The sequence below is a fragment of the Psammomys obesus genome, unplaced genomic scaffold (assembly GCF_907164565.1).
Source record: "Psammomys obesus unplaced genomic scaffold, mPsaObe1.curated_primary_1811, whole genome shotgun sequence".
Classification (NCBI taxonomy): Eukaryota; Metazoa; Chordata; class Mammalia; order Rodentia; family Muridae; genus Psammomys; species Psammomys obesus.
Genome location: NW_026585644.1, coordinates 60441022 through 60459890, shown reverse-complemented (window position 1 = coordinate 60459890; position 18869 = coordinate 60441022). Strand labels below are relative to the sequence as shown.

The window sequence follows — 18869 nt, the reverse complement described above, 5'->3', positions numbered from 1 at the left end:
CCCACAAAGAAAGAGAATTTCAGGCCAATCTCCCTTATGAACATTGATGCAAAAATACTTAACAAAATACGTGCAAACCGAATACAAGAACACATCAAAGATATTATCCACTATGACCCAGTAGGCTTCATCCCAGGTATGCAGGGGTGGTTCGATATACGGAAATCCATCAATGTGATCCATCATATTAACAAACTGAAAGAAAAAAACCACATGATAATCTCCCTAGATGCTGAAAAAGCATTTGACAAAATCCATCATCCATTCATGTTTAAAGTACTGGAGAGATCAGGGATACAAGGCCCATATCTAAACATAGTAAAGGCGATATACAGCAAGCCTAGAGCCAACATCAAACTGAACGGAGAGCAACTTAAAACAATCCCATTGAAATCAGCGACAAGACAAGGCTGCCCACTTTCTCCATATCTCTTCAACATAGTGCTGGAAGTCCTTGCTAGAGCAATAAGACATTTGAAGGAGATCAAGGGGATATAGTTTGGAAAGGAAGAAGTTAAATTATCACTATTTGCAGATGATATGATAGTATACATGAGTGACCCCAAAATCTCTACCAGGGAACTCCTACAGCTGATAAATACCTTCAGCAAAGTGGTCAGATACAAAATTATTTCAAAAAAAAAATCAGTAGCCCTCCTGTATACAAAAGACAAAAGGGCTGAGAAAGAAATTAGGGAAACAACACCCTTCACAATAGCCATAAATGACATAAAGTACCTTGGTGTAACCCTAACCAAGCAAGTCAAAGAATTGTATGAAAAAAATTTCAAGTCTCTGAAGAAAGAATTAGAGGAAGATATGAGAAGATGGAAAGATCTCCCATGCTCATGGCTTGGCAGGATTAACATAGTAAAAATGGCCATCTTACCAAAAGCAATCTACAGATTTAATGCAATTCCCATCAAATTGCCAACACAATTCTTTACAGACCTGGAAAGAAAAATTCTCAACTTCGTATGGAATAACAAGGAACCCAGAAGTGCTAAAACAATCCTCTACAATAAAAGTTCTGGAGGCATCTCCATTCCTGATCTTAAGCTGTTGTATAGAGCAACAGGTATAAAAACTGCATGGTACTGGCATAGAAACAGAATGGTGGAATCAATGGAATCGAACAGAAGACCCAGAAATAAACCCACACAAGTATGGACACCTGATTTTTGACAAAGATGCCAAAACCATGCAGTGGAAAAAAGATAGCATCTTCAACAAATGGTGCTGGTCCAACTTGATGTCTGCATGTAGAAAAATGAAAATAGATCCATACTTATCACCATGCACAAAACTGTAGTCTAAGTGGATCAAAGACCTCAACATAAACCAGACACATTAAATTGGCTAGGAAAAAAAGTGGGTAGTACCCTAGAACTCATTGGCACAGGGGACAACTTCCTGCACAGAACACCAACAGCACAGGCTCCAAGATCAACAGTCAATAAATGGGACCTCATGAAACTGAAAAGCTTCTGTAAATCAAAGGACACTCTCATGAAAACAATACGACTGCCTACAGATTGGGAAAGAATCTTCACTAACCCTTTATCTGACAGAGGGCTAATATCCAACATATATAAAGAACTAAAGAAGCTAAAAAGCAGCAAACCAAGTAATCCAATTAAGAAATGGGGAACAGAGCTAACCAGAGAATTTTCTGTAGAGGAATATTGAATGGCAGAGAAACACTTGATGAAATGCTCAACCTCATTAGCCATTAGGGAAATGCAAATCAACACAACCCTGAGATTTCACCTTACACCCATGAGAATGGCCAAGATGAAAAACTCAAGTGACAATACATGTTGGAGAGGTTGTGGAGAAAGGGGAACCCTCCTCCACTGCTGGTGGGAATGTAAACTTTTACAACTACTCTAGAAATCAATTTGGCGCTTTCTCACATAACTAGGAATAGTGCTTCCTCAAGATCCAGCCATAGCACTCCTAGGCATATATCCAAAAGAGGCTCAAGTACACAATAAGGACAATTGCTCAACCATGTTTGTATTAGCCTCATTTGTAATAGCCAGAAGTTGGAAACAGCCCAGATGCCCCTCAAGTGAAGAGTGGATGCAGGAATTTTTGTACAATGGAGTACACAATGGAGTATTACTCTCCAATAAAAAATAAGGAAATCATGCAATTTGCAGGTAAATGGTGGGACCTGGAAAAGATCATCCTGAGTGAGCTGTCCCAGAAGCAGAAAGACACTCACGGTATATACTCACTCATGTAGACTTATAGGATACACCTAAAATCTGTCCATCTAATGAAACTAAGAGAGAGGACTCTGACTAAAACGCTCAATATCCATCCCGAAAGGCAAAGAGGATGGATATCAGAAGAAGAAGAAAGCAGGAAACAACCTAGGAACCTGCCCCAGAGGGCCTCTTAAAGGCTCTGCCCTGCAGACTATCAAAGCAGATGCTGAGACTTTATGGTCAACTGTTGGGCAGAGTGCATGGAATCTTATGTAAGAAGTGGGAAATAGTAGGTTATGGAGACGACAGCGTCTCCACAAGGAGAGCAACAGAACTAGAAGATTTGAACACAGGGGTCTTCCCAGAGATCCATACTCCAGCGAAGTACCAGGCATGGAGATAACCTAGAACCCCTGCGCAGATGTAATCCATGGCAGTTTAGTGTCTAAGTGGGTTACATAGTAATGGGAAGAGAGACTGCCTTTGACATAATCTGATAGGCCTGCTCTTTGATCACCTCCCCCTGAGGGGAGAGCAGTCTTACCAGGCCATGGAAGATGACAATGCAGCCACTCCGGATGTGATCTGATAGACTAAGATCAGAAGGAAGGAGAGGAGGACCTCCTCTATCAGTGGACTTGGGGTGGGGCATGTATGAAGAAGGGGGAGGGAGGGTGGGATTGGGAGGGAAGGAGGGAGGAGCTTATAGGGGGATACAAAGTGAATAAAGTGCAAAAAAAATAATAATAAAGAAAAAAATTTTCAAAGGGAAAGAAAAAGAATAGAGATAGGAATGGAATCCTAGAACTTTTTATATCTATATTCCTATATTCAATGTACAGAAATGGCTTAGAAGAAAATAAAATAGAAAAATTCCTGCACACTTTGCATATAGGAAGAACTTCTGAAATATTTGTTGATTGAAATAAATGCTGAAATGAGTATTGACTAAATGAGTGCTGTGTTGTATAGTTCATCTTCAATTTTAGTATAATTACTAAATGGCAAAATATAAACAAATTAGTCAGTGAAGGGGCTGGACAGATGGCTCAGTGGTTAAGAGCAATGGCTGTTCTTTTAGAGGGCCTAGGTTCAACATCCAGTTCCCACATGTTGATTCAAATTGTCTGTAAGCCTAATTCCAGGGGATCTGACACCCTTTCCTGGCTTCCCTGGGCACCAGGCACACACATGGTACACAGACATGCTTACAGGCATGCACATAAAATAGAACTAATAAAAGATGGTTGGTTAAAAGATTATAAAGACACTAAAAAAAAGGCAAGTAAAACTTTAAATTTGGAAATGATAGTTAAAACATTACATGTTAAATTTTAACTATTAATATAGATGAATGACTGAAAAGTTGACATAGAAATGGCTTAGAAGAAAATAAAATAGAAAAATTACAGCTTCTGCAATTTTAGCAACAGAAAAGGAGATAAACGTTTTTCTGAAATTTGAAAAAAAATTTAATTTATTCAGACATTGAAGAGTTGACAAATTGTCTTGCTTTCTGCACTTTGTAAGAGCCATAGGGAATGTTTTAAACTTTTAGTGAACGTTGAACATGTGCTAGTAGAATATGTGATGGAGACATCTTGCTTTATTTACTGCTGAATCATCAGCATCTATTCCAGGCCTTCATAGGCATTTAATAAATGTTGATGAATTCATAAGCTGTAGAGTGCTAATACTAGACTTTCTCTTTAGTGTTTTTACTTTTATGCTGTTCTAAAAACGTGCTTTTAGGAGCCAGTCTTGTTTTTAAATAGTGAAAAATTCTGCAGAATTAAAAACATCATTGATTTTCCTTTTATTTATTTTTTTAATAGTGGGCCTTATTTTAGGGGTATAAGAGAGACCTGGAGATTCTACATCAATTGTCATATAGCTATGTAAGGACCAAGATGAAAACTTGTATTTCCTGACTCCAGGGCTAATATTAAAGAAAACAATGTTTATAAAAATGTCTGAGCTGCTCAGGCTGACTGGGCTTTCTGAGGAGGAGAGACAGGAGCTGGGGAGCAATGCTGGTGACTTCTGTGTCTAGATAATGTGATTGCATGGGAACTGCAACTGATACAGATTTGTTCCCTGCTTATACTCTAGAGAAAGAGAAGTATGTAAACAAATATTCATGAAGCAGGAACCTCACTATTCATTTACTTAGATTTACTTTGTATGTTTTTAGTGCCTGTTTGTAGGTATTCCACGGATGTGTTGCGCACAAAGGATATAGCGACAACCCCCAGGGGTTTAGAGGGACTTCTGGTCAGACAGACGTGGCAAATGAATAGATAGCTGTTTCAGTATAGTCTGCTAGGAGGTGGGAGATGGTAGATAAAGGGACTCATGCAGGGCTCCCCAGGAGATCACATTCACGCTGAGGGAGGGGTTAGGTTTGATGCCAAAGGGGAGATGTTCAGCTGGCCTGTACAGAATGTCAAGTTCCAGAGTGGTTACTCTGTGCTTTCTTTTTCAGAGCAATTCTATTTAGACAGGGTGGGATAAACACTGAAAATTCTATTTAAAGGATTAGTGATGAACTTTGTCAATTTGTATTGGCTCTTGTTTACTCAGTTTTGAGTGGACCACAGGGAATACGGGTCTGAGTTACTGTGGCCTAGGAACCCCGCTTTAGGTCATCAGTTCCCCAGTTACCCTCCTTGGATACTTAGTGCTTCTCAGGGTTGCCTTGAAATTGGAATATCTTGTTCTTTCATAGGAACTTTTTATTCAGCTTAATATACTTTATAATATATATTTTATCATTTATTCTTTGATAACTTTATACACGTATTTTAATGTCTTTTGGCCATTTTTAGCCCTGTTATCTTCATTCCATTTTACCCACTAACTCTCCTTTCCCTCAGGTCCCTTTCCTACTTTGATAGCTTTGTTGTGTGGCTCTCTGAGTCTAATTAGACCTGCTTGCATGGCATGGGGGCTGTAGAGCTTGGAGCAATTTTATTTGTAGAAATGGCAAATATAAAATAATATCTGGTTTATTTTATAGTATTCCTCTGTATCCCTTTTAAGGTTGTTGAGAATAGCTATATTTCCTTGTAGATCTACTTCTCTAGCACCTGTTCATTTCATGCTTTTGTGTTCTGGTTTAGCACTGCATAATGATGCATCTGTGTATCATTTAATATGCTTATAATATTTAATATGGACTGAGTAAATGAATAAGTGTTGAAGAAATGATATGAAATATACTTGACTGTATATCTTTGATTAGTTCTGTTTGTTTACATACTTTTCAGGTTAATTTTCTCAAGCCTGTGTTTTATAAAGAGTTGTTAAAATGTGATTATTTGATTTTTGTATTATTATGGGCCATGATTTACTATTTTGAAAACAATTTTAACCCCAAAGAGTTCTGTGAACCTTATGAGAGGCTCGGGGAATGGATGACTGCTTTTCAGGTAGCTGTCTTAGGATCCCTAACTGTTATAGAGCTGTTAGTACTACCCTTGGTACCAATGACTACTTATTATAGGTGGCAAGATCATGATACACAGTGTGTTTGTGCTTTCCAGTGGACGTAATCTTTCATTTCAGTATTGTGGCTGTCCTCAAACTCACCATGAAACCCAGACTGACTTGGAACCCCTAAGATTCTCCTACCGTAACCTCCTAAGTGCTGAGATTATAGGCATGCCCCACTCCTAGCCAGTGAAGATAACTCTTAAGCTTCCTGTTACTAAACACTTATTTAAATACTGAATTTAGAATATTAGACATCAGCGAGCTTTCTGAAGGGTATGTAGTTTATCTTCTCAAGTGGTGTCTTTGTTAGGGTTACCACTGCTGTGATGAAACACCATGACCAAAACAACTTGGGACAAAAGGATTTATTCTGCTTACACTTGGACAGCGCTGTTCATCATCAAAGGAAGTCAGGACAGGAACTCAAGCAGGGGAGGGACCTGGAGGCAGGAGCTGATACAGAGATCATGGAGGGGTGCTGCTTACTGGCTTGCTCCTCATGGCTTGCTTAGCCTGTTTTCTTACAGAACCCAGGATCATCAGCCCAGGGATGACACTACCTACCATGGGCTGGGTCTTATTGATTACTAAGAAAATGCTGTACAGCCCAATCTTCTGGAAGTATTTTCCAGTTGAGGTTCCCTCCTTTCAAATGGCTACAGCTTATGTAAAGTTGAGAAAAAACTAGCTAGCACTAATTGTCAACTCTGCCTGTATATCAGAATTGCTGAGCCGTAGAGCTTTGAGAAGGCCTACTGAGTCATAACCTGTAAGGTTTAGGGCCTAGATCATATGGTTCTGAAACAGCAAGATTGGAAGTTTTCCACACGAGCACTCATCTCGAGAAGTGTAGGTAAAGGAAGTGCTTTCATACTTTTGTGCTCAGAAGCTCCAAGTCTCTGTGCTAGCTTTATTTTTTAAAAGGTTCACATAAATACCCATGAACCCCTTAACAGCACTTTTCTCCCCAGCATCCAGGAAAACTAAATGTATCAGAAGTTTAAGGCAGGAAATGGAGGAGAATGAGAGGCACAGATACAGAGGTAGACTTTGAAAGATGTGTATTTGATATGGAACAATTAAGACCTTTTCTTTTTCTTTCCACCTAAGTCAGGAGAGCAGTATGATCAGCCTATTTTTAATTTGTTTTTATTTTTATTTTTTATATTAATCACAGGTTATTTACTTTGTATCCCAGCCGTAGCCCCCCTCTCATTCCCTCCCAATCCCACCCTCCCTCCCTCATCTTCTCCCTGCCCCTTTCTATTCAATTTGTTTTTTAAAAAGGAAACTGTGTCAATTTGTCAATTTTGTAGAACATTGATTATAATGGGGAGGATCCGGGGGAAGCAAGCCAGAAGGAATCGAGAAACATTGGGGTAAGACAGAAAGAACTTCATATGGAAAAACAAACAAACAAACAAACAAACAAACAAACAAAAAACCCAGAGTAACTAAAACCATCCTGTACAATAAAAGAACTCCTGGAGGTATCTCCATCCCCTGATTACAAGTTGATAGAGCAATAGTAATAAAAAGTCATGGTATTCACATAGAAACAGACTAGAAGATCAGTGAAATTGAATTGAAAGCCCAGAAATAAACCTGAAATAAACACACCTATGGACACCTGATTTTTGACAAAGAAGCTAGAACCATACAATGGAAAAAAGATAGCATCTTTCACAAATGGTGCTGGTCTAACTGGATGTAGAACTATTAGTAGAACTATTAGTAGAACTGCATGACAGCCTACAGACTGGGAAAAGATCTTCACCAACCGTACATCTGACAGAGTGCTAATACCCAAAATATATAAAGAACTCAAGAAATTACACACCATCAAACCATATAACCCAGTTAAAAATGGGGTACATAGCTAAACAGAGAATTCTCAACAGAGGAATATCAACTGATGGAGAAATACTTAAAGAAATGCTCAACATCCTTAGTCATTAGGGAAAAATGCAAATCAAAACCACTCTGAGATTCTATCTTACACCCATCAGAATGGCTAAGATCAAAAACTCAAGTCACAACAAATGCTAGAAATGGTGTGGAGAAAGGAGAATCCTCCTCCATTGTTGTTGGTAATATAAACTTGTACAACCACTTTGGAAATCAGTCCGGCACTTTCTCAGAAATCTGGGAATAGTGCTACCTCAAGATCCAGCTACACCATTCTTAGGCATATACCTGAAAGATGCTTAGCCATACAGCAAGAACATTTGCTCAACTATGTTCATAGTGGCTTTATTCATAATAGTCAAAATCTAGAAACAGCCTACATGTCCCTCAGCCAAAGAATGGATACAGAAATTGTGCTACATTTACACAATGGAATACTACTCAGCAACTAAAAACAAGGAAATCATGGAATTTGCAGGCAAATGGTGGGAACTAGAAAAGATCATCCGAGTGAGGTATCCCAGAAGCAGAAAGACATGCATGGCATAAACTCACTTATAAGTGGATATTAGCCATATAATAAGGATAAACATACTAAAGTCTACAGACCTAAAGAAGTTAAGAAGGAAGACTGAGGGAAGATGTTTAATTCTCATTCAGAATGGCAAACAGAATAGCCACCCAAAGTGGTAGAAGAGTGGGAACAAAATGGGCTTTTACCACAGATGCCCTCTAAAAGACTCTACCCAGCAGGGGACTGAAGCAGATGCAGAGACTCACAGCTAAACTTTGGATAGAGTGCAGTGAATCTTATGGAAGAAGGGAGTTATAGAAGGACCTGGAGGAGGCAGGAGACACATGAAGGGACAGGAGACACCTAAGGAGACCAACAAAGCCAAAAAAAAAGCAGGGTGAGAAGGGTACTGCAGAGACTGATGCATCAGCCAAAGACCATGTGTAGAGAGGACCTAGACCCCCTGCTCAGATGTAGCCCATAGACAGCTCAGTAGTCTCCATGTGGGTCCTCAAGTAAGGGGAGAAGAGACAGTTTCTGACATGAACTCGGTTGCCTACTCCTTGATCACTTCTCCCTGGTGAGTGACCTAGGTACCCCACAGAGGAAGAGGATCCAGGCAGTCCTGATGGGACCTAATAGGCTGTAGTCAGACAGTAGGGGAGGAGAACTTCCCCCATCAGTGAACTAGAGGAGAGAAATAGGGGAGAAAGAGGGAGGGAGAGTGGGACTGGGAAGAGATGAGGGAGGGGGCTACAACTGGGATACAAAGTGAATAAGTTATTAAAAAAATTTCAGTGCAGTAGCTGCCTGTTTTAGTTCATCCCCTAAGCACCAGGTAATTTGTCTTAAGGCTATACTGAAGTCTTCTCTGATGATAATGTAGCCTCTTCAGGATATCTTAAGAATATATATCTTGTCTCTGAATGAAAAGATGAAATAAAATGAGGACGTGAGTACTCCTAAAGTATGGAGAAGATTTTTATTGTAGATGTAAGGGAGAAAGCAGGCAGAGCAAAGAGTTGAGGTTGAATATGGCTGGCAGACTAAACTGAACCATGAGAGAAGAGATGGTGATTGAGAGAGGAGCCATGACCAAAAGATGCAGCTAGGACCAAGAGGCCAGGAGAGCACCATAGCCAAAATGGCTGAATTACAGGGGTCAGGCTGGGGAAGGGAAGCCCAGTCCCTGGGAGGGAGGCTGGTTGGGTGGGGCGGGGTGAGCGCTGGAGGGGCCATCTATACTGAGACTTGCCCTGGGTTTGAGACCTTATAGTGTGTGTGGGGTGTGTGAATGTTGGTACAGGTACCTGCAGAGGTCAGATGCTGGCTCACAGCTTGCATCCTTGGAACTGAACTTGGGTCCTCTGGAAGAGCAGCCAGTTCTCTTAACCACTGAGCCATCACTGCAGTCTCTGGAGTAATTTAAAAAACAATTTTACTGAGATTAAATCCTTTTTTACCATGTTCTCTCTGATTGCCCCACCATGATCAAGTCCTCTTTTGAGTTTGTGTTATATAAAAGTTGTGTGCAGCATAGTTTATGTGCTGCCTTGTGTAGTTTAATCCCGTTGTGTATTCTGCGATTACGGATTCTTTACCTTTTTGAATTAGAGAATTATTTTATGTAGCAGTCTATATAACATATATCTTTAATAATCAATAATGGTAGTGTAGTTTATTGTTTGAGTGTAAGTTTTTCTGAAAACACCTTGGTTATAAACAAAGCTCATTCATCTCTGGAAGAATTAAACTGTCAGTTAAGAAATATTCTAAACTATTAATGTTAAATGATTATATGCTGTGTATGTAAATAGTATTTCTCAAGAACCTAGAAAGAACAACATGAAAGGAAAAATTATCCCACTTGGCTACATTGAAATATACATTATTTTGAAATTGAGCATTAATATTGAATGAAAATCCTTCATCGTTATATTTAAAATGTTTTTGTTAAAGAAAAATACTTCCATATGTTTCTAATATGAAGTAATAAATGCCTTGCCAAAATAAAGCATTATGTTTGTTGGGAATCACTGAAAGCACTTGGGCCTCCTTTGGCGTGTAAACCTTGTTAAATTTTCATCCATGAAATAAAACCTAAGTATACACAGCTAGCTGAACTCTAGCTGCAAACAATTCAATGTAAATAGATGTTAACTCATGAAGTTGATTTATTGAAGTGTATGAAATGTTGAGAATATATGAAGATTAAGGAAAACATTGTCCTTGCAGATGAACTAACTGTAGCTTTTTCTCCAGTCCATATGTTGTGAAGTACTACGGCAGCTACTTTAAGAACACCGACCTCTGGATTGTCATGGAGTACTGTGGAGCTGGGTCTGTCTCAGACATCATTAGATTACGAAACAAGACAGTAAGTATTTAAAATTGTTTGTTAGTATCATTCTAAAGGTTTTACTTTTGAATCTGACAGTAGTATTTTGTTAGAAAGAAAACTGAGTGTGGAAAAGGAGATCTAGTAGGAGGTTGAGAGTAGATAAGCATCTTTCCTGAGCAGACTGAGTCACTGAGGAGGTGTTTGTTGGGGTGACTTCTCAGGCACTCTGAACTGCCATGGTCCTCTTGTCCTGGAGAGTCCAAGCATTTGCTTAGTAATCTAAGTTCAGGAAATGATGGCTGGAATTCTACTTAAACTTTGTAACATTCATGACATTTCCTCATCTTCATTTTTAGCACTTATAGCTGGCAAATAGTTGAAGTAACATTTCTGAATTTTTGAAAATAATTGAAAATTTTTTGTTTCTCAGATGCCTACCAGATGTGTGAAAATGAAAGCGTACATACTCATGTGTATGAAATGCGTTTAGTGAAGTGTACTAGTTAGTGAAAGCTTTTATGGCTAGGTTGTAACCTAAGTAGAAGAGCTGTTTATCATTCTGTCTAAGGCTCAGTGACCTTTCAATGTGAGTGACTGCGAAGAATTTCTAATTCTGTAGAGCAGTAATTCAGTGTCTATATGATGTTACTGCATGCAGTCAGACATGTCGTGGTAGAATACATTCAGGTAAAGCACGTAACTACTCAAGTCAATTTGTCGTTAACCAGTCATTTTAAAGTTTGATTGGTGAAATACTTGAACGTTTATTCTTTTTTTTTTTTTATGGAGAAAATAAAGTAAGTAGATTTTCTTTAAAAGGAAGTGAAACAGAAGTTTAAATAATCCCTGTTTTGACAGAGGATTGAATCATCTGTGACATTTTAATTAGTAGCTTGGAATTTCTATTGTTCTTAACTAGAATTTATGTATATTACATGACTCCTGAATAGCAGAATGATTGAAAATAATTACATTCCAGTTAGAGAAGTGTTATAAAATTGTTTCAGGACTAACCTCACTCCATTTGGTATTTAAAATGATCAAATAAGAGGTGGAATGGAAGCATATGAAATAGGAAATTTTAAACATCTATTTTCACAATTTTAAAGTATTAATGTTAACCTTTGTGAATACAGAGTAGGTAGTTGAGTCAAGAAGTTTCTTTCTTGTACCAGTAATTATAGACTTTGAAAGTTTCTACAGTTCTTATAGATAAACATGGATGTGACTACAGTCCTGAGGAATTGGCTTCACCATTTAGCCCTGGAGGGGCTCTGTCCCTTCATACCCTTTGTAAGAAGACAGTCATCCACTGGCTTGTCTGTTCCCACGTTAGGAACAGCCCAGTTGCTGTTTTCATAGAGTAGTTTAGTATCTATACATGGAAAAGAGACTGCAGTGGTACAAGGGAGAGTTTAGGGCTACAGGTATTGTCTTTGCCTGTTGCCTCATTGGCAGTTTGTGTAAGTTCTCAAGAGCATTAGTAAACCTGTTTTCTAGTACAAGGCTATTATTCTTATTTATTAATTATCTAAAAGGACTAACATTGTTTTGGGGGTTATCAGTATAAGGATACATTTTGTTGTTGTTGTTTTGTTTTTTGTTTTTAGTTGCTGGGAATCGAACCTATTCCTCCCCCCTCCTCACACAGACTAGATTCACTCTAGTAGTTGTTTTCATGGTCAGAAAACAGTGCTTTCCCTAGAATATGGCGACTTTAGGTTTTATGTGTTATGTTGCTTTTTGTTGTTTAATTATGTGTGCATAATTATATATATATATTCCATGTAGTTTTGCTTTAATTGCTTTCTTATTTCTCTACACATTTCCCAGTTGCAAGCAGAACTTCTTTGTTGGTTTGCCTGTTTGTTTTTTAGTTTTTTGAGACAGGGTTTCTCTGTGTAGCCTTGGCTGTCCTGGACTCACTTTGTAGAGATGGCTGACCTTGAACTCATAGAGAGCCACCTGCTTCTGCCTCCCCAAGTACTGGGATTACAGTCGTGTGCCCAGCTTATCATTTCGTTTTTTAAATGTGTAAGGTGGTGGTAAAGTGTTAAGGGGATTTTTTTGAGATGTATTTTATTTTAAAAAAATATGAATTGCTTTTTTTTTTTGGTTTTATTTTTTCTATGATAATTGGTGATCAAATGCAGTGATTCATGCATTGATATAAGCTCACTACCACTGAGTTGCATTGGAAGCCCTTCACTTTGTTCTTGTAAATCTTGGTTGTCAGTTTTTTAGCATTAGATGATGCCATTGCATAACTGTCTAGCTCCTTTGTCTCTTCTCATAACTTTTGGTATTGCTTCTTTGAAAATTATCTATTATTTTTAAGGCTTAACCTTTGGCTTTCAGAAACTTTGCTTAATGTACCTAGTGTAGGTTTTTTAACATTTTGAGAGGTATTTTTGTCTTGTTTTGAGTTACGTATATAAACATATACGTAACTTTTCTTTTGATGCACCTAGTATAGTTTACTTTTTTTTTCTTTCCTCTTTCTGATTTTGGTGATGCTGGAGCTTCATTATGCTGTGTAGGTGTCTCCTGGCTAGCTGCATACCCAGCCCACTTTGTTTCTACAGCTTGATAATTGTAGTCAATGTTGAAAACTTTTCAGCTTTTGATACATACACAGTGCTTGGTGAGTTCTTGCTCTGTCCTTCTGGAGTTCTCATTGTGTACATTTTAGTTTAGCTTTTCCTTCTTTCTTTGTTTTTTCCTCCCTCCCTTTCTCCCTTCTTCCCTCCCTCCCTTACTTCTTTCCTGGTTGTAGCCCCATCCTTCCTCTTCTCCAAGTACCTTCCCTTCCCTCCCTATTCCTCAGAAAAGGGGAGCTCCTATCCACCCCATAAGTTACGTTAGGACGAAGCATGTCCTCTTCTCCTGTGGCCTGGCAAGGCAGTCCCACCAGAGGTAAATGATCAAAAAGCTGGCAAAAAAATCCATGTGTGATGCAGTCCCCACTTTCCTTACTTGAGGACTCACCTGAAACCTAAGCTGCCCATTGGCTATCTTTGTAGGAGGTCCAGCCCATGTCTGGTCCTTGGTTGGAGCTTCAGTCTTAGCAAAGCCCTCAGTTGCCTTTGTTGGTTTTGCAGAGCTCCTGTCACCTCCAGGTCTTTTTATCTTTCCTCCCCATTTTCCTTTCTCTTCTTTCCCCTTTCTCTCCCCTCCCATCTTCTTCCCTCTTCTCTTCTCCTCTCCCTTTTCCCCTTCTTTTTTCTTTCCACCCCTTTCTTTTTCTATGATCATTCCTTTTTTTTTTTTTTTTTTGTCTGTGCCTGGTTATCTTTGAAAAAGTTTCTCTGAATCCAGTACTTGTGAGGCAGAGTTGGGTTATGTGAATTTCTGAACTCTGTGAGTTCAAGGATAGTGTGATCTACATAGTGAATTCCAGGCCTGCCAAGGCTATGTAGTGAGATTCTTTCGAAAGAAAGAAAGAAAGAAAGAAAGAAAGAAAGAAAGAAAGAAAGAAAGAAAGGGAGGAGAAAACATTGATTGTTAATAGTAACAGCAACAAAAAATAAAAATAGTAGAGATAATTTGAATCTCTGAATATTGAGGACTTCCACCAAAGGCTTTTTGTTTTATTCTGCAGGGTAGCAACTTTAATCCAATATGGATCCGAGATAACCCATTTGAATCTGGGTGTTAGCCTATCTTTAAATCTAGCCTGTAGGGCTAAATGACTTTGGTAGGTTTGGATTTTTAATCTTGGTCCACACCATTCAAAGTTTGTTCTTTTTCTTGACCTTTTGGACTTTACTCCATAATTTATAGGTGTCTTTTGAGAAAAGCTGCCCTTGTTCAGCTTATGTCTGTGGTTTTCTTTCCTCATATCTTGGTTCTGAAACAAGATGCTGCTTCTGTAGTTGACTGCTATCAAACAGTCTTTTTTCTAGATGGTGTAGCTCTTTTAGCAGCAGAGTGGTGTGGATTATCTAGCACACTGTTAGCACAGTAGAGCCCTTTCCTACTGGCTCCTCTAGGTTTGCTGTAGCGGCCTTAAACCTACCTACCTGGTATTCACTTTGTATGTGATTTGGGAAGGGCCTCCATTTTTTTTTTCTGTGTAGAAATTTATGTGTCACAACACAAGTATGTTTTCTTTCCTGCCTGATTCCTAAGCCTATGCTGCTGATGCCAAGTGCACATGGCTCTGTGTTTGGTTTCTGTTCTAGTTTCTATTGACTGAACAATTTCTGTATTAAAAACAACCTTCTAAGTTCATGGCACACTTGATACCATATTCTCTTTTTTAATTTATAAGTTAATTTGGGTTAATTGACACTTTGTCATTCAGAATTATCGAATATCTTTATAGTCAGTTCTCAAAAGTGTAACTTCTGTGCTCATGTCTTTAAATGTCCTTCCATATCTTCTTGAAAAACACTGATTTTTCTCTAGGGCCTTTGCCACCCTACCTCAACCCCTGCTGTCCAGAGTGGTGCCTTCTTTTCTGCTTCTGTTTTTTAGTTGGTTATTGGTGATATATAAGAATATTCTTTTGCATATTATTGTTATTCATGATTGCATATTCAGTCCACTTTTCATTAGATTTATCTCTGAGCTGAATCTTGATCTTTACCAATTATTTGCTTATTTACTATCTACCAGATACTCTTTTTTTTTTTTTTTTGTCCAGGCAATCTTTTTTTTTTAAATTAATTACAGTTTATTCACTTTGTATCCCCCCATAAGTCCCTCCCTCCTCTCCTCCCGATCCCATCCTCCCGCCCCCTTCTTCACTCATGCCCCTTCCCAAGTCCACTGATAGGGGAGGTCCTCCTCTCCTTCCTTCTGATCTTAGTCTATCAGATCTCATCATTGTCAACTTCTGTGGCCTGGTAAGGCTGCTCCCCCTCGGGGGGAGGTGATCAAAGAGCAGGCCAATCAGTTCATGTTAGAGGCAGTCCCTGTTCCCATTACTATGGAACCTAGTTGGTTCTGAACTGCCATGGGCTATACATCTGTTCAGGGGTTCTAGGTTATCTCCATGCCTGGTACTTGGTTGGAGTATGAGTCCCTGGGAAGACCCCTATGTTCAAATTTCTGGTTCTGTTGCTCTCCTTGGGGAGTTCCTGTCCTCTCTAGATCTTACTATTTCCCACTTCTTACATAAGATTCCATGCACTCTGCCCAACAGTTGGCCATAAGTCTCAGCATCTGCTTTGATAGTCTGCAGGGCAGAGCCTTGAAGAGGCCCTCCATGGCGGGTTTCTAGCTTGTTTCTTGTTTTCTTCTTCTTCTGATGTCCTTCCTGTTTGCCTTTCGGGATGGGGATTGAGAATTTTAGTCAAGATCCTCTTTCTTGATTAATTTCTTTAGATGTACAGATTTTAGTAGGTTTATCCTATATTGCATGTCTTTATGAGTAAGTATATACTGTGTGTGTCTTTCTGCTTCTGGGACAGCTCACTCAGGATGATCTTTTCCAGGTCCTACCATTTACCTGCAAATTTAACGATTTCCTTATTTTTCTTTGCTGAGTAATATTCCATTGGGTAGATGTACCACAATTTCTGCATCGTTCTTCAGTTGAGGGGCATCTGGGCTGTTTCCAGCTTTTGGCTGTTACAAATAAAGCTGCAACAAACATGGTTGAGCAAATGTCCTTATTGTGTACTTGAGCCTCTTTCGAATATATGCCTAGGAGTGGTATGGCTGGATCTTGAGGAAGCACTATTCCTAGTTGTCTGAGAAAGTGCCAGATTACTTTCTAGAGTGATTGTACAAGTTTACATTCCCACCAGCAGTGGAAGAGAGTTCCCCTTTCTCCACAGCTTCTCCAGCATGTGTTGTCACTCGAAGGTACTCTTCTTTTAACTGAACTAATTAAGTCCTATTTGATTATTTTTTTAATTTTTAAAAATTTATTTTATCTTTTAAAAATATTTTTAAAAAGATTTGTTTTTATATTTTCATTTTCATTATACATGATATATATGCACACACACTCATACACATATACACACACATACATATGAATATGAGTGTTTGCCTAATTGTATGTACATTTACCATGTGTGGCCTGGCTACTGAAGAGGTCAGGGGACTAGAGTTACAGAGGTTGTGATTAGCACCTGCATGCTGAGAACTGTATCTGGGTCTTCTGCCAGAGCAGATAGTGCTCTTAACTGTTGAGCCATCTCTCTGGCATCTTCTTAATCTTTTTCATAATTTTAGAAGTTTAATCTTGACCGAAGAAGTCCATACCTTATATTTTTGGTTTGTTGTGAGTGTGGATTTCATAAATAACTGATTTATTCAATTAATCTTGTCATGCATGTTTGTCTGATAATGTCCTTGAAATGACTTTTCTCATGTTTATATTCACAAAAATGAAATTATGTATAGCATGTGGCTATAAAACTTTATTACTTTGTAATCTTGTCTTCTCAGCTTTACAATGTTCTTCTCAATTTCTTTCCTGGAGTGATGAATTTACATAATTTTCATCTATAAATACCTGGCTTAAAACTCCATCTTTCTTTTTCTTTTTTTTTTTTCTTCTGTTTTTATAGTTCTACCATACAGAGAGCCAAGGCAGGAGAATTCTGAGTTTGAAGTCCAGCTGAGCTGTGTAGCAAGCCTAATAATAACCAGTCAACCAAACAACAACAAAAAACGTTTTATTTGAAATTAACCTTTTATTCCCCAGGCAATTTGTGTCTATATAGTTATCCATTGATTAAGTGGATTAAATCTTCTAGAACAGTGGTTTTCAACTTTCCTAATGGTACAACCTTTTAATACAGTTCCTTATGTTGTGGTGACCCCAGCCATAAAATTATTTTTGTTGTTATTTCATAACTATAGTTTTGCTATTGTTATGAATCATAATGTAGATATTTGATATGCAGCATAGTTGTTTGACCCCAAAAGGGGTCATGACCCACAGGTTGAGAACCTCTTCTAGCATGTTTGTTCTTTAGAAGCACAGTGAATGATGACTGCTGTTAAATTTTTAATGTTATTTTGCCTATTTTTGACTGAGAGCAAGCCAAATATATTTACTTTATAGCTCCTTTTGTGCCACCCTTTGTCATTGTTGTCGTTATTGGCCCCTTTGATCAATTTGCAGGACATGCTTGACAGTTTGCTCTAATTTTCTTTTTAAAAAGAAGTTATCTAATTGTCAGCATAGATATTAACAAGAATCTTCAAAACTTGACTTGTACTTTTTCTTTGTCCAACATCTAAGAACATGTCAAACCATAGGATTAAGCCTGGGGTTAATTAGGTATATCCCAGTGATTATAGCTGAGGGTAAATTGTAAAGAGTGGGAATTATTCCTTAAATGTTGGCACCGACATAGGGTGGAACAGAGATATCAGATGGTAATAATGAATGGTGACTGTGCAAACTAATGGTAGTGATGGCTAGAATTTGGATTAAGGTGACACTCTTGTATCCCAGTGGGTGATACAGGTTTTATCTGGTTTTTGTGGAGGCACTACTGAAGTCACTGGTCAGTATTCTTTGAATTCTTTGGTGTTCAAGCACAGATGGCTTAACTTCTAGAATTTTGAGGTTGAGTCACAAACACATCACAAAATTTTAGTATCACACATATTTAGTAATGGATATTTTTTATTTTCAGTATTTTCATACTTTTTAAAAATTCCTTTATGTGTCCAGCTATTTTGTCATGGAAATCACATTTAATTAGTCTTTTTTCATGTTTGGGAGAAGAATAGTTATGGCTATCTTCCCTAGGAGTCCTAATACATTCTTCTAGGAAATATTCTCAGTACGTAGAAGAGCTACTCACAGCTAGCAAGGCTTTAATAAATGTTTGTTGATTGACAGGCCCAGTTGGCTGCTTATCCTGTGAATATAAATAACTACTCATCTATTTGGTGTTATAAGGACAAGTTGTAATTTGAATGGCTATTACATTTTGGTGTTAATAATACAAATTATTAAGTAGCTATAGCAAATAATAACAAAAACAATGCAAATAATTAAGTAGATTATTAAGTAGATATATTAAAGAAAGTCCACAAAAATGGCTTACTAGTAACATTGGTATATGTGAAATACCAGGATGTGTTGTATTGGCTCTCTGACTGTTAATGATTATATAATGTTTTGTGTTTTAACTCTTTGGTCATGTAAAAGAAATGTCTACCTTAATAGCTTTAATCCTTTAGTTCATGAAAAAGAGCAATGTTCTGTTGTTGTAAGCGCAACCTAATATAAGCATTATTATTATTATTACTATTAAAAATTCCATTTAAAAGCGCAATTCAGCATATTTATGGGATTAATATTAGAAAGTTCCACTTGAAGGAGTTAAAAAATAACCAGTTATATTAAGTGCACTTAGCATCTCTAAACATTTATGTTTCTTAAATATTATATATTGCTGCGAAGTTGAAGCTTTTT

The 18869-nt window shown here is 38.0% G+C and overlaps 1 protein-coding gene across 1 annotated transcript in view; it reads left to right on the top strand.

Moving 5' to 3' along the window:
• Stk3 (serine/threonine kinase 3) overlaps nucleotides 1–18869 on the top strand; it is a 313376-nt gene that overhangs the window by 55397 nt on the left and 239110 nt on the right. The window contains exon 4 of the mRNA XM_055620218.1: nucleotides 10396–10510. Within this exon, the coding sequence (XP_055476193.1) occupies nucleotides 10396–10510 (115 nt within the window). The remainder of the gene's footprint in view (nucleotides 1–10395; nucleotides 10511–18869) is intronic.